Source organism: Gambusia affinis, linkage group LG01 (genome assembly GCF_019740435.1).
Source record: "Gambusia affinis linkage group LG01, SWU_Gaff_1.0, whole genome shotgun sequence".
In the NCBI taxonomy this organism is placed as follows: Eukaryota; Metazoa; Chordata; class Actinopteri; order Cyprinodontiformes; family Poeciliidae; genus Gambusia; species Gambusia affinis.
The window spans coordinates 41,229,788-41,242,367 of record NC_057868.1 but is presented as its reverse complement, the minus strand read 5'-3'; the positions used below and the strand labels follow the sequence as shown (position 1 = coordinate 41,242,367).

Here is a 12,580-nt window from a genome sequence, read left to right as displayed (position 1 = left end):
TTCTGATCATTTTCCACCAAATCTCTCCGACCATTTAATAAACAATCATCAGTCAGCCGGACCGCAGCGTGGTCGACCCTAAAGCCTCGTCCTCCAGGTCAGGATGTTTACTGTTTACTTTGGGACAAATGGCTTCGGTCAGCCACTGAACTGACCGACAGGCGCCGTCGTGTCAGAGAACAAGTGTGACCTCTGTGGTTCTGGTGGCTGAAACTGGCACCAGTTGTTTTAATGGTTTTAACTTGAGTCTGTGGACGTTACTGCTGGGAAATCCCACCATTTTGTCTCCAGAACTGAACATTTCCAATCAAAACGACGTTAAAGCAGAAGAGTGTGATCCAGATTAAACATATTTCAATAATATACAAAAACAAAAACCATTTTATAAAATGTATAAATAATGTTTCTTTTTCCCAAGCAGAGGGTCAGCTGTCAGTGACCCTCATGGCTCTGAGGATTACCCATAATTCCCTGCTCTCATGGTGCATTTTAGCAGTTTAACCTGAACCATTTTAACTGTTACTCACAGTCAAAGTGCCCCTCCCCCACCTGTTGCTATTCCACTCATTCTGTGCTGCCTGGATTTTGGATTCTTGTGTTTCTTCGATCTTTGAATCTTCATCGTTTCTCTCACTGACAGACACGTTTTGAACTTTATTGTTTTTATTGCTTTTCAAACATTAGGAGTAAAATTAATCATAAATACAAAAACCAACATCTGGAACTAAATACATCTGTTTTAATGCCTGAATGAACGTTTCATTCACTCTAAAGGAACATAATAAATAGAACTGCTGAAGGCCGGAACATTTTACAATCAGACTTATGAACCTGAAAGCAGCAGATCCTCTCAGACGGACGTCGGGTTTTTCTCCTTCAGTTTGTGGAAAACGTTTCCGTCCGACTGTTTCCTCCAGCTCAGCTGCACGTCTGCATCCAGTCCTTCCTGTTTCAGCTTCAGCAGCAGCTGGAAGAGGAAGAATGATCACATTTATGCAGATTAATATTCAGGTTCTCTCTGCAGGAGGAAAACCTGTGACTGGATCCATCCGCTGCGTTTCTATTCAGCATGAAGCTGCAAAATCAGAGTCATGAAAACAAACATGTTTAAAGCTGCAGAACGTAACTGAATGTTGAAGCTGTCAGAATGTCCTGACCGTTTATGAGACTTAACCTCCATGTACCTGAGTCAGCAGCTCTTCCATCACTGCTGCAGAGTTCAGATCCAGGCCGGAGGTTTTCTCCAGCTTCACAGACACGACTTTCTGAAAAACAGCAGCTGTGACAGCAAAACGGTTCATGAGCGACAGGCAGAGGGACCAGGAGGAAGAGTGTGATGAAGACCAGGGGCTCCATCATTATTAATTGATATTTATTTATAGAACAGATACTTTTTGTTTCATTTCTTTATTTCAGTTTGTGTGTTGTGTTAACTGGGTTTCACCTTCCTGCTGTGTCTCCTTAGCAGGATGAAGCTCTGAAGTTTTATTAAGTTTGATTTAATTTCTTGATTGACTTTAGGACTAGTTGTTTCTAATTTGCAAGCATGTAAATATTTATTTGTACCATTTATTTTGTGTTGGGTTTGTAAATAATTTATTGTTGTCTGTCACCTGGTGGGTGGAAGTGGCCAAAACATAAATCCAGCTGCTGTGCAGAGAAATGAGTGTCGGTGTATTGATGACCTGCAGCACCAATAAAACTTATTCCACCAAATCTTGTTGCGTTGCCTCTCCTCCTCCTAACGCAGCGCCGCCCTCGGAGAGCGACAGAGAGGCTGAGGAAGACTCACTGGAGGAGCAGATGAAGGTTTTCTTTACGTCACACCGCCAGTCCTCCCACTTCCCCAGAGCGTCAAACGTGGCCAACACACACTTCTTCTCCTTGTTGTTGGGCTCGGTTCTCCTCCGGTAGCTGAAGGATGAGCGGCTCCCGGCCGACCACTTCCAGCCGTCTCGGTACAGTCCGGCCCAGACTTTGGTTCCTGCCGGCACCAGCTGCTGGACCTGCTGGTTTTCGGACTCGTTCCTGATGCTGGCCAAGTCCGAGTGCTGCTTCCTGCAGAAGCTCTGGGCCTCCGTCCAGTTCATCCCAGACCGGACCAGAACCAAACTCACACTGGACCCTGAAGCACAGAACCAAGGAACACAGCAGCCAGTAAACATGAGAGAAAACACTTTCCAAACGTCTGAACTGGATGACAGGAAAATTTGCATCAAAAACAAATGAAGATTAACAGTTTCTAGCAAAATCATGAACATTTTCTGAGCTCCAAAAGTTTAAAACTCAGAAATCTTGAGATTAATCTCAGAAAACTCTAAAAGTAACCTTTGTTTTTTTTTTACTTTTGAAACTCTAAAGTTGAAAATGTTCAACATTATGAGTTCAGAAAATTCATCCATCCATTTCCTGTTCACCCTAACGGGGTCAGGAGGGTTGCTGGTTCCTCCCCAGCTGTGTTCCAGGTGAGAGGCGGGGTCACGGGGTCACGGGGTCACCCTGGACAGGTCGCCAGTCTGTCGCAGGGCAACACAGAGACACACAACCATTCACACACACACTCACACCTGGGGAGAATTTAGAGAGATCATTTAACCTGACAGTCATGTTTTTGGACTGTGGGAGGAAGCTGGAGAACCCGGAGAGAACCCACCATGCACAGGGAGAACATGCAAACTCCATGCAGAAAGACCCCGGGCCGGGAATCGAACCCAGGACCTTCTTGCTGCAAGGCAACAGCTCTACCCACTGCGCCACTGTGCAGCCTCCTGAGCTCAGAAAATGTCCAAATAAAATGTTCTAAAAGTGTATTAGTTTGTGCTTGCATTTTTTTTCTTTTCAAGTTAATTTTTCCATCTTTCCTCAGTTTTTAATGAAACTTGTAAATGTTGCTGTGGGGTGAAGCCCCGCCCACATGGAGCCCAGCTTTCATCTCACTACAGATAAGAGCCAATAAAACAGAGAAGAAAGTATTAATCTCAACATGTTTTAATACTTTTCTTATAAATCTTCATCCTATCAAGTTTGAACATTTCTACGTTTTTTCTAGGAGTTTTTGATCTTTGTAGCTCAGAAATGTCCATATTTGAGTATGAAGCGGGTCGCGGGTCACGGGTCGTGTGGTACCGGTGATGTTGGCGCAGACGGGCCACAGGCCCCCCGCGGTCACCATCCCGCAGCGCTCGGTGCTCTGCCACTTCCTGAACGAATCCTCTCCGGTTCTGTAGAACCCAGAGTCCGACATGGACCAGCGCCAGCTGTCTACGTCATCATACAGTCCGATCCAGGCTCTCTGAAACCACAGGAACGTTCTGATTCACGCAGAGAGAACCGGTTCTTTGTTTTCTTTGTGATTTTATGAATAAAAATCAAAACTCCTGAGAATCATCTGTTTTCATTTCTTTCTTTCTCTCTTGGTGATCATGTTGAAATGTTTTTGGTGTTTTGATCGTTTCATTCTACTTTGATTTTCTGTGTTCTTTGACTAGACCAGTCTAGTTTTACTTCAGTTCAGTTCTTATTGTGTTTCTTTCTTAGTCTTTGTTGCTCTCGTTGAATTGGCTCTAGTTATTATTACATAGATTTATTTCCTGTCCCTCTCACTTTTGTAAATGTTTCCTTTTCTTTTCTCTGTTATTTTCTGTTTCTTCTCTGCTGGACTTTTCCTGGTTTGATGGTTTTTGTTCTGCTCTGGCTCCCTGGTTTGTGGCTCCTGTCTGTATCTCATCATGACTGAAACATATTTTCTCCAGGATCTGTTTTCCTGTTTCTGCTGTGACTCCAGAGGAAGTGAAAGCCTCTGATGTTTTATTTCATACGTAGCTGAAAGAAGTGTAGACCATGTTGTTCATGACCGCCATCTTGTTCAGCTTGTCCACATCCTCCATGGTTGCTATGGTAGCCAGGTCTGAGTTGGTCCTCCTGCAGTACCTCTGAGATCGGTCCAGGTCATCGGCTCGTAAACGAAACAATATTCATAAGAAGAAACGACGCCTGAGAGACGCAGGCAGAGTTTAATCTGCTTCAGCGAAACAAAACCTTACTAAACGTTTCCAAACCAAAACAACAGAAGAACTCATTAAAATACAAATCAATTTAAATCAATTCTGAGTGAAACTTGCCTGCTGCAGCGGTGATGAAGAGGAGCAGCGCCTCCATCCTTCCTCATCTGATCTCTGCTTTGATCAGAAACTGTCTGCCTCTCGGCTCCAACATCCTGAATTATTGGCAAGTCAAAACTATTCAAATCAGCCGCATTTCCATGGAGAAGGTCAGATAAGGTCACGATGAAGGTTCTCCTCTTCCTCCGGAAAATAAACGAGTTTAAAACTCCACAGAAAAAACTTTTAGTTTGTTCAATGTCTGCAGAAACAGTTTGAACTTTAACCTCAGATTTTATCCAGCTCCAAAATTTATATTAAATTCTGTGAAAATAAAAATCCCAAAATGATCTTTTAGAGAAACAAACTGACAATTAATTAATTTAACTTTATGTTTATTTTATACTATTTGTGGCTTAACTGATGATTAAAATTAATACATTTCTGTATTTTCAGTAACCATGTTTTTCAGAGTTGTTTCTTCAGAAGGTTCTGGTTTTTATTTCTGCTGCAGAAACATAAAAGTGTTAAAACAGCGAAACATCAAATCCTGTGATTCAGTTTTAATCCTGGTTTAAACTCACATCTTAGTTTGAAGCTGTGATTTTCTCAGGCTGATGTTTTAAAGTAGAACTTCATGAACCTGAATAATTAAACATGAATCTGAATAATTAAACATGAATCTGAATAATTAAACATGAATCTGAATAATTAAACATGAACCTGAATAATTAAACATGAATCTGAATAATTAAACATGAATCTGAATAATTAAACTTGAATCTGAATAATTAAACATGAACCTGAATAATTAAACTTGAATCTGAATAATTAAACTTGAATCTGAATAATTAAACTTGAACCTGAATAATTAAACTTGAATCTGAATAATTAAACTTGAATCTGAATAATTAAACATGAATCTGAATAATTAAACTTGAATCTGAATAATTAAACTTGAATCTGAATAATTAAACTTGAATCTGAATAATTAAACTTGAATCTGAATAATTAAACATGAATCTGAATAATTAAACTTGAATCTGAATAATTAAACATGAATCTGAATAATTAAACATGAATCTGAATAATTAAACATGAATCTGAATAATTAAACATGAATCTGAATAATTAAACTTGAATCTGAATAATTAAACTTGAATCTGAATAATTAAACATGAATCTGCATTTAGGATTTTCTTCTCTGTTTTCAGCTCAAATCATCCTGGACATGTGAAGCAGAACAACAGGATAAATGTTGTTTCTTTGTGTTTTGGTTCTAAACACACAAAGTTCAATCACAAAATCATAACAAGTCATATAAAAGCTTTTGGCAATTTGTGGAAATTAAAACTCTTACTGGGTTTCATTACAGTCAGAGGGAACCAAAGCCTCACACAAAGTGTTATTCCTGCTGGAGATTAAAAATCACCACAATCCTCTTTAGTTTACAAGTTAAACAAATTATATTCAAACTTGAGAAGGAAGCCGAGTCGCCGACGATTCAGTCGTATGAAAATGAGATCCGGACTCTGAGGACGGGATGGAGGATCTGGAGGAGACGGACTCACATGATCACATTTCACAGATTAATTCAGCAACTATTTTACCTTCTGTGGCTATAAAATGTTATAAATATTAGGACTGACTTGACAAGAAACTTCCTGAATCAACGCCTTGAAATTGGGCCTCTGTCTCTTTAAGAAGCTGCTGCTCTTCCTGAAGCTCCGCCTCCAGGAAGTCATCCAACATGGCTCCTCTATTAACCCTTTAATGTTCCTACCAGCGCTGCTCTGAGCAGCAGCTCCTAATGAGCTCAGCAGCTGTTTGCTAATTTTTGCTGGCTAGTCTGAAGGAGCTGAATGAGGGAGGAGCTGCGGTTGCCATGGAGATGAAAGGATTTCTGAACCATGAAGGGATCAAAGCAGCACTGCAGGTTTGATTTTTATTAAATATTAAAATATGAGGTAAAGATCAAAACAGCTGATTTTACATGAAACTGTACTTTTAAAAAAATGAATCTTTCATTTAAACACATTAAATTCATCCCAATAAAAGCATTTTGAAACATTGATTTTATGTTTAATAAATGCAAATGTTTACATTTCATTAATAACCTTCATGATGAATTTCTGCTAATGATTGTGAACCAGCTTCCTCAGGTCTGCATCATGTAACAGGAAATAACTGATCAAATGTCTGTTATGTTTATGAATTCATGATGATCAGAGAATTAAGAGCCTGCTTGGTGGTCAGATGGATCAGAACCAGGAGAAAGAAAGATGTCATCAGTACTTTATTAAAATATATTCAAACCCAAACAGACTGATTTTCTCCTGGAACTCCTCTTCGCCTGTTCTTTGTGGCATTCTCAGTATCACTTAAATGGTAAATAATGACTTTTTATTGTAATATAAATGCCAGTTTGATGTTTGTGTTGCAGTTTGACCAGGATGAGGAAGATGGAGAGGAAGAAGTCAACCTGCTGTTCCCGCTCAGAGCCACCAGGGGGCGACGTCACAGCGCCATGTTGTGTGGGACTCTTTCATTGGTTTACAGCTTTCAGTTGGATCTTAATTATTACATTTCAGAGCTTCACTCTTAAAACATTCAATATTTGATCATTTCATGTTTTATTAATTTACTGTTTTCATGTGAAGTTCAGGTTGGGAGGAACTTTAATTCCCACCTCTAAGCTACAACGTCTGATGATCCTAAACACAAATCACTCAGGAAACAAAGACTTTATTTATTCTGCTCTTCAGTTTTGTCCTTTGTCCTTGTTGAAGATTTTTCCGTGTGAAGTCATCCAGCTCAGTTTGATGTTTCCGTTCAGCTCCTGATCCTGCAGCTTCTGTTTCAGCTGAAACAATAAAAGAAACTAAAGTTTAGTTTGTTCATCAACGGACCCATCAGTGTTCAGGAAAATAAATGTCTGCAAGTTTTCCTGTCAGCCTGGGAGCAGCAGAGAACCGAAGAGTTAGAAAAGGAAGATGAAACAGAACCGAGACAAAAAGAGCAAAGATCCTAAAGATGGAACAAGAGAAGAAGAAGTTAAAGCTGAAACATCAGAATCGTTACTTTCATCATTTCTCATCAAATCTGCATCAGTTCTGAAGGAAACATGAAACAAACTCTGACATGATGTTCTGGAGCTGAGATCTGTTAATAACTAAAGACGGTTCGTGTCCTCAGGCTTCACCTGGTTCAGAAACCCGTCCAGCACCGCCGGGTAGTTCAGGTCCAGAGAGGAATCCTGCAGAACCTTCAGTCTCACCACCTTCCTAAGGATTCCTAAAGATTTGAACAAAACCGACAACCATTAATGAACTCAGAGCCTCAGAGCCTGGACCCGGATGACTTGGACCTCGATGCCAGGTTGGTTCTGGAAAGCTCGGATCCTGTAAGCCAGAGGTTGACCCGCTGCAGGCGGCCGGTACCTTCACAGAGCGCTCCGGCGTCCTCATCATGGTCACAGTTCTGCAGCCCAAACCCGCTGTGGCCGCAGTCCGTCAGGCTCCTCTCGGTACCGGAGCAGACCAGGTCGTCCAGCATGATGCTTCCAGTTCCGGGTCCGAACTGGGCCCCACCTGGAGCTTCATAGGCCCGGTCACAGCCCAGCTCCCTGCAGACCACCGCGGCGTCGCTCAGGTCCCAGCCGTCATCGCACACCGTCCCCCAGGCCTGGCTGTGGCTGTGGTAGACCTCCACCCGTCCAGAACATCGGGTTGGACCCGCCAGTCTGACCGGGGCGCCTGTTGGACGAAACGTTTCCCTGAACAGCCGCTTCCACACCGGGACTGACCGGCCTGGTGGAGACCGGCTTACCGCAGACCACCGCGGCGTCCTCAGCGTGTCCGCAGCGGTTCGCCCCAAACCCGCTGTGGCCGCACTCAGTCAGGTCCGCTTCGGTTCCGGAGCAGCTCATGTTAGCGAACCAGACCGGGCCGGTTCCTTCCCCAAAGCTTGCGGCGCTGAGGGCGGCCTGAGGCGGCCCGCAGCCCAGCTGCCTGCAGACCACCGCGGCGTCGCTCAGGTCCCAGCTGTCATCACACACCGTCCCCCAGGTGCCGTTGAACAGAACCTCGACCCGCCCGGAGCACCGGGTTGGACCGGCCAACCGGATCTGGGCTCCAGCTGAACGACACACCAAACATTCACTTTACATCTGAACTGAAATCAATGAACAGAAGTGAGTCTAAATCTGTTTGGCTGTAATGTGGCGTTTCCTACCACAGGTGGCGCCAGCGTCTTCACTGTGATCACAGTTCCGAATGCCGAACCCCGTGTAGGAGCATTCAGAGAGGCTGACTTCCGTTCCTGAACAGCCCAGGTCACTGAGCCAGATCTCCCCGGTTCCCTGGCCAAAGTAGGCCGAGGTCGGAGCGCTGAGCGCCGCGCCGCAGCCCAGCTGCCTGCAGACCACCGCGGCGTCGCTCAGGTCCCAGCCGTCATCACACACCGTCCCCCAGGCGTGTCCATGGTAAACCTCCACCCTCCCTGAACACCGGGTTGGACCAGCCAGTCTGAACTGGGTTTCTCCTGGTCCTGACCAATGAAACTGGTTTTTATAAACTGTCAGCATTCCAAACTGCAGCAGAGCTAAACCACACTCTGAAATTTTGCATCTAAAATGTGAAGGAAAAACATGGCGGACAAGCAAGCGCGCCCCCTGGTGGCGGCTTGAAAGATCTCAAAGATTCGGTCCATAAAAACAGTGATGACAACACACTGTCAGCTGCCGCCATGTTGCTACTAACTGTGTTTATTTCTTACTTCTTTTAACATGTTGTGTTAAAAGAGGCGCTCTTTGCTGCCCCTTAGTGTCTTTCAGCTGCAGTTGCAAGGAGCACTCAGAAAATAAAAGCAGGAAAAGTTTTTGCCAGATTCAGAGCGTCAGGCATAAACCAAACTAAAGTCAGGAGATATGTTTTGTCTTTTTTTGTCAGCCTGAATTCACTGCAGGAAAAACAAAGAAACAGGCTGAGCGAACTGTGCAGCTTGTAAATCTCTCCTGATCTCATGAATCAAACTGACCTGCTGGGTTTGATGCTGAGATGAATCACAGAAGTTTTTATCTGCAGTCATTCATGTCGTCTTACCTTCACAGATGACACCAGCGTCTTCTCCATGTCCACAGTTATGCCTTCCAAATCCTCCGTGGAGACAATCAGCCAAGCTGCTCTCGGTTCCTTTGCAGGCCACGTCGTCCAGCCAGATCGGGTCGGTTCCTTCACCAAAGTAGGCGACCGTGGGGGCCCTCTGTGGGGGGCCGCATCCCAGCTGCTTGCAGACAACCGCGGCGTCGCTGAGGTCCCAGCCGTCATCACACACCGTCCCCCAAACTTCATCATGGTAGACCTCGACCCTCCCAGAACACCGAGACGGTCCGACTAACCTGGTCTGGGAGTCAACGACTGAAAGACACAGAGGAGAAACTGGAGATATAAAGTCTGCTGGTTGGACGAAAACATCCATCCATCCATTTTCTTCCACTTTATCTGGGGTGGGGTCACGGGGGTAGCAGCTCCAGAAGGGACCCTCTGATTTGGAGGCACTGATCGCCATCCCAGCCGCTTCACACTCGGCTGCGAACCGCTCCAGCAAGAGCTGCAGATCACGACCTGATGAAGCCAAAAGAACCACATCATCCGCAAAAAGCAGAGATTTGATCCTAAGGCCACCAAAACGGATCCCCTCAACACCTTGGCTGGTCCAGAGATTCTGTCCATAAAAGTATTGAACAGAATCGGTGACAAAGGGCAGCCCTGGCAGAGTCCAACTCTCACCGGAAATGAGCCCAACTTACTGCCGGCAATGTGGACCAGACTCTGACACCGGTCCTACAGGGACCTGACAGCCCGTATCAAGGAGCCCGGTACCACATACTCCTGGAGAATCCCCCACAGGGCTCCCTGAGGGACACGGTCGAACGCCTTCTCCAAGTCCACAAAACACATGTAGACTGGTTGGGCGAACTCCCAGAACCCTCCAGGACCTGCTGAGGGTGTAGAGCTGGTCCAGTGTTCCACGACCAGAACCAGAACCACACTGCTCTTCCTGAATCCGAGGTTCAACAATCTGACGGACCCTCCTCTCCAGAACCCCCGAATAGATCTTGCCAGGGAGGCTTAAGAGTGTGACATTCATCTAACAAAGTCATTTTAAAGAAGCTCAGGCAGAATCATCAAGGATGCAAATTTCAGGCAAACTGCTTCTGAGACTCTGAATCAGGATCAGCAAAAATTTGAATATTGGCCCAAATATTAAGGATGTGGACAAAATTTAAAATTTATAATATTTGATGAGATCAATAAACAGGATTTGATTCCTGCTGAACTGAGCAGACTCCAGAAGACCCAGTGGACCCGAACAGGCAGGTGACTCCTGGTTCTGGTTCCTCTGCTCTCTTCCTCCAGACTCTCAGACCTTCTGGTTCTGATTCTGCTCAGCCCGGGCCAGGCGGTTCTGATGGACCCATTTGTGTATGAAGTTCTGAGTGCAGCTGAGGTCCAAACATTTTGACTCAAACTTATGAATGGATTTTATTTGATCATTTTATCTGCAGATTTGTTTAATCCACACTTTTTCCTTCCACTCAACTTTTAATGAATGTTCTTGGCTTCTTTGTGGAAGGTTTCACCGACTTCCATTATTGATCCAGTGCGACAAAGTGATCATAGAATATTTCTATATTAAAATCTTTCTGTCATGTTCCGTGTTCTCCTGTCTCTCCTGGATTAGTTCCCAGCTGTGTCTCGTTCCCTGATTACCTGCTGTGTATTTAGTGCAGGGGGGGCCAATCCTGGTCCTGGAGGTCCTGGAGGTCCTGGAGGTCCTGGAGGTCCGGTCTCCTGCAACCTTTAGATGTTTCTCTACTTCAACACACCTGAGTCCAATAATGAGGTCGTTGACTCTGCAGAACCCGACTGCACTGAGGAAGAGATTCAGCTGTTGGGTTCAGGTGTGTTGGATCAGAGAGACTCTAAGAGCTGCAGGACACCGGACCTCCAGAACCAGGACTGACCACCCCTGATTTAGTGTCTGAGCTGTGGACAGGTCTGATGTTTTTCTGTTCTCAGTCCATTCGTGTACCTTGTGCTGCCTGCGTTGAGCCCTGGATTTAGCTCAGCGGTGCTGCCTTGTGTTTTGGATTATTTTGGATTATTTTGGATTATTTTGACCATTAAACAACCATCATCATCTCACCTGGATCCACAGCGTCTGTCTCACCGCCTCACACCACAATTCATGACACTTTCTTATTGTTTCTCTCAGAGAAACTCTGCTGTGAAAATAATTTATTCAGTTTTTAAAGTAAAATAAACTTTGTAATGATGTTTAAATTAACAGAGATAAACCTGTTTATACATTTGGAAGATTTTTTTTCCATCTTTACTTTTTTATAAATAAACATCAAAAATGTTTGGATTCATTCAGAAACAGCCTGAACTGCTGCTCTACATGCATTTCTCTTATTTATTAACACCTGTCCAACAGTTTGCTCTCTGTCGCCGTGACGACCAGCCCCCCATCAGACCTGAGGATTTGAACTCCTACCTGCTGTCGCCGTGACGACCAGCCCCCCATCAGACCTGAGGATTTGAACTCCTACCTGCTGTCGCCGTGACGACCAGCCCCCCATCAGACCTGAGGATTTGAACTCCTACCTGCTGCAGCCAGCAGGACCAGCAGGATCGTCTCCATCGCTCCTCTCCAGTCTAACTGCAGGATTTCAGCTTCTTCACTTTTACCAACAACATGCAAATTTTATACAAACTTATTTGCATTTCAGGAGAAAGTTTATTTTGACACCTGGCTTTAAAAGTACAAACATGTTGAATCTTATTTAAATCCCAAATTTCTCATTTGACTTCAGCAGGAGAACAACAAACAGCAGAATCCAGTTTTTAACATTTTCTTCTTGACATGAAGCTGAAAAACATGCAGATTCAATAATAATCATAATAATCAAAGTAGTGGTGATTGTTTACCAAGATAAACAACCAATAAAAGTTCCATCAAGCTGCTACTGAGCCACTGGGGTCCAGTTTCTGGACGCAGGAAAAAGAAACTTCAGTGTCCAAACTTGTTGAGTTTTTATTCATCATGGGATCATCGGGGTCTTCAGGCTGCACTTTGTCTGGTCCCTCACCTGGACCCGCCTGGCTGGGTGACCCTACCAGGATCACTGGGGCCTCAAACCCCCCCACCACCATCAGATTCAAAATGATGATGAAGAAATGAAGAATCCAATATCATCATCATCACCAGATGTCATTTTTCTGGTTTTCTGTTTGTCTTCTGTTTCATCAACATCAAACTGATGAAAACTAGTTTGTGTTTGTTTTTCTGTTGGACATGAAGAAACCAAACAGAAACGATCCAGAAGCTACGGAACGAGTTTGATGCCAGAATTAAAATGAACTTTAATTCTGGCACCAAATTAAAACTCGGTTTGAAAATCCCAGTTACCTTTA

At 44.2% G+C, this 12,580-nt stretch overlaps 2 protein-coding genes across 4 annotated transcripts; both read right to left on the bottom strand.

Annotated features, from left to right (window-relative positions):
- Positions 1-87: 87 nt before the first annotated feature.
- Positions 88-4,002, bottom strand: LOC122838647 (L-selectin-like). The gene is made up of 2 exons (XM_044129473.1): positions 3,127-4,002; positions 88-2,125 (listed from the first exon to the last, which is right to left on the bottom strand). The coding sequence occupies exons 1-2, from the start codon at positions 3,242-3,244 to the stop codon at positions 1,704-1,706; spliced, it is 540 nt and encodes a 179-aa protein (XP_043985408.1). The 5' UTR covers positions 3,245-4,002; the 3' UTR covers positions 88-1,703.
- A 2,823-nt stretch (positions 4,003-6,825) lies between these two features.
- On the bottom strand, positions 6,826-11,822 carry LOC122837833 (deleted in malignant brain tumors 1 protein-like). 3 transcript variants are annotated; one of them, XM_044128171.1, is made up of 7 exons: positions 11,771-11,822; positions 9,203-9,517; positions 8,334-8,648; positions 7,929-8,237; positions 7,541-7,855; positions 7,303-7,394; positions 6,826-6,963 (listed from the first exon to the last, which is right to left on the bottom strand). In XM_044128171.1, the coding sequence occupies exons 1-7, from the start codon at positions 11,805-11,807 to the stop codon at positions 6,862-6,864; spliced, it is 1,485 nt and encodes a 494-aa protein (XP_043984106.1). In that variant the 5' UTR covers positions 11,808-11,822; the 3' UTR covers positions 6,826-6,861. The 3 variants fall into 3 exon arrangements, with proteins under 3 accessions (XP_043984106.1, XP_043984223.1, XP_043984136.1); XM_044128288.1 differs by lacking the exon at positions 11,771-11,822 and adding an exon at positions 10,874-10,926 and having other exon boundaries at positions 8,334-8,661; XM_044128201.1 differs by lacking the exon at positions 7,303-7,394.
- Positions 11,823-12,580: the final 758 nt, after the last annotated feature.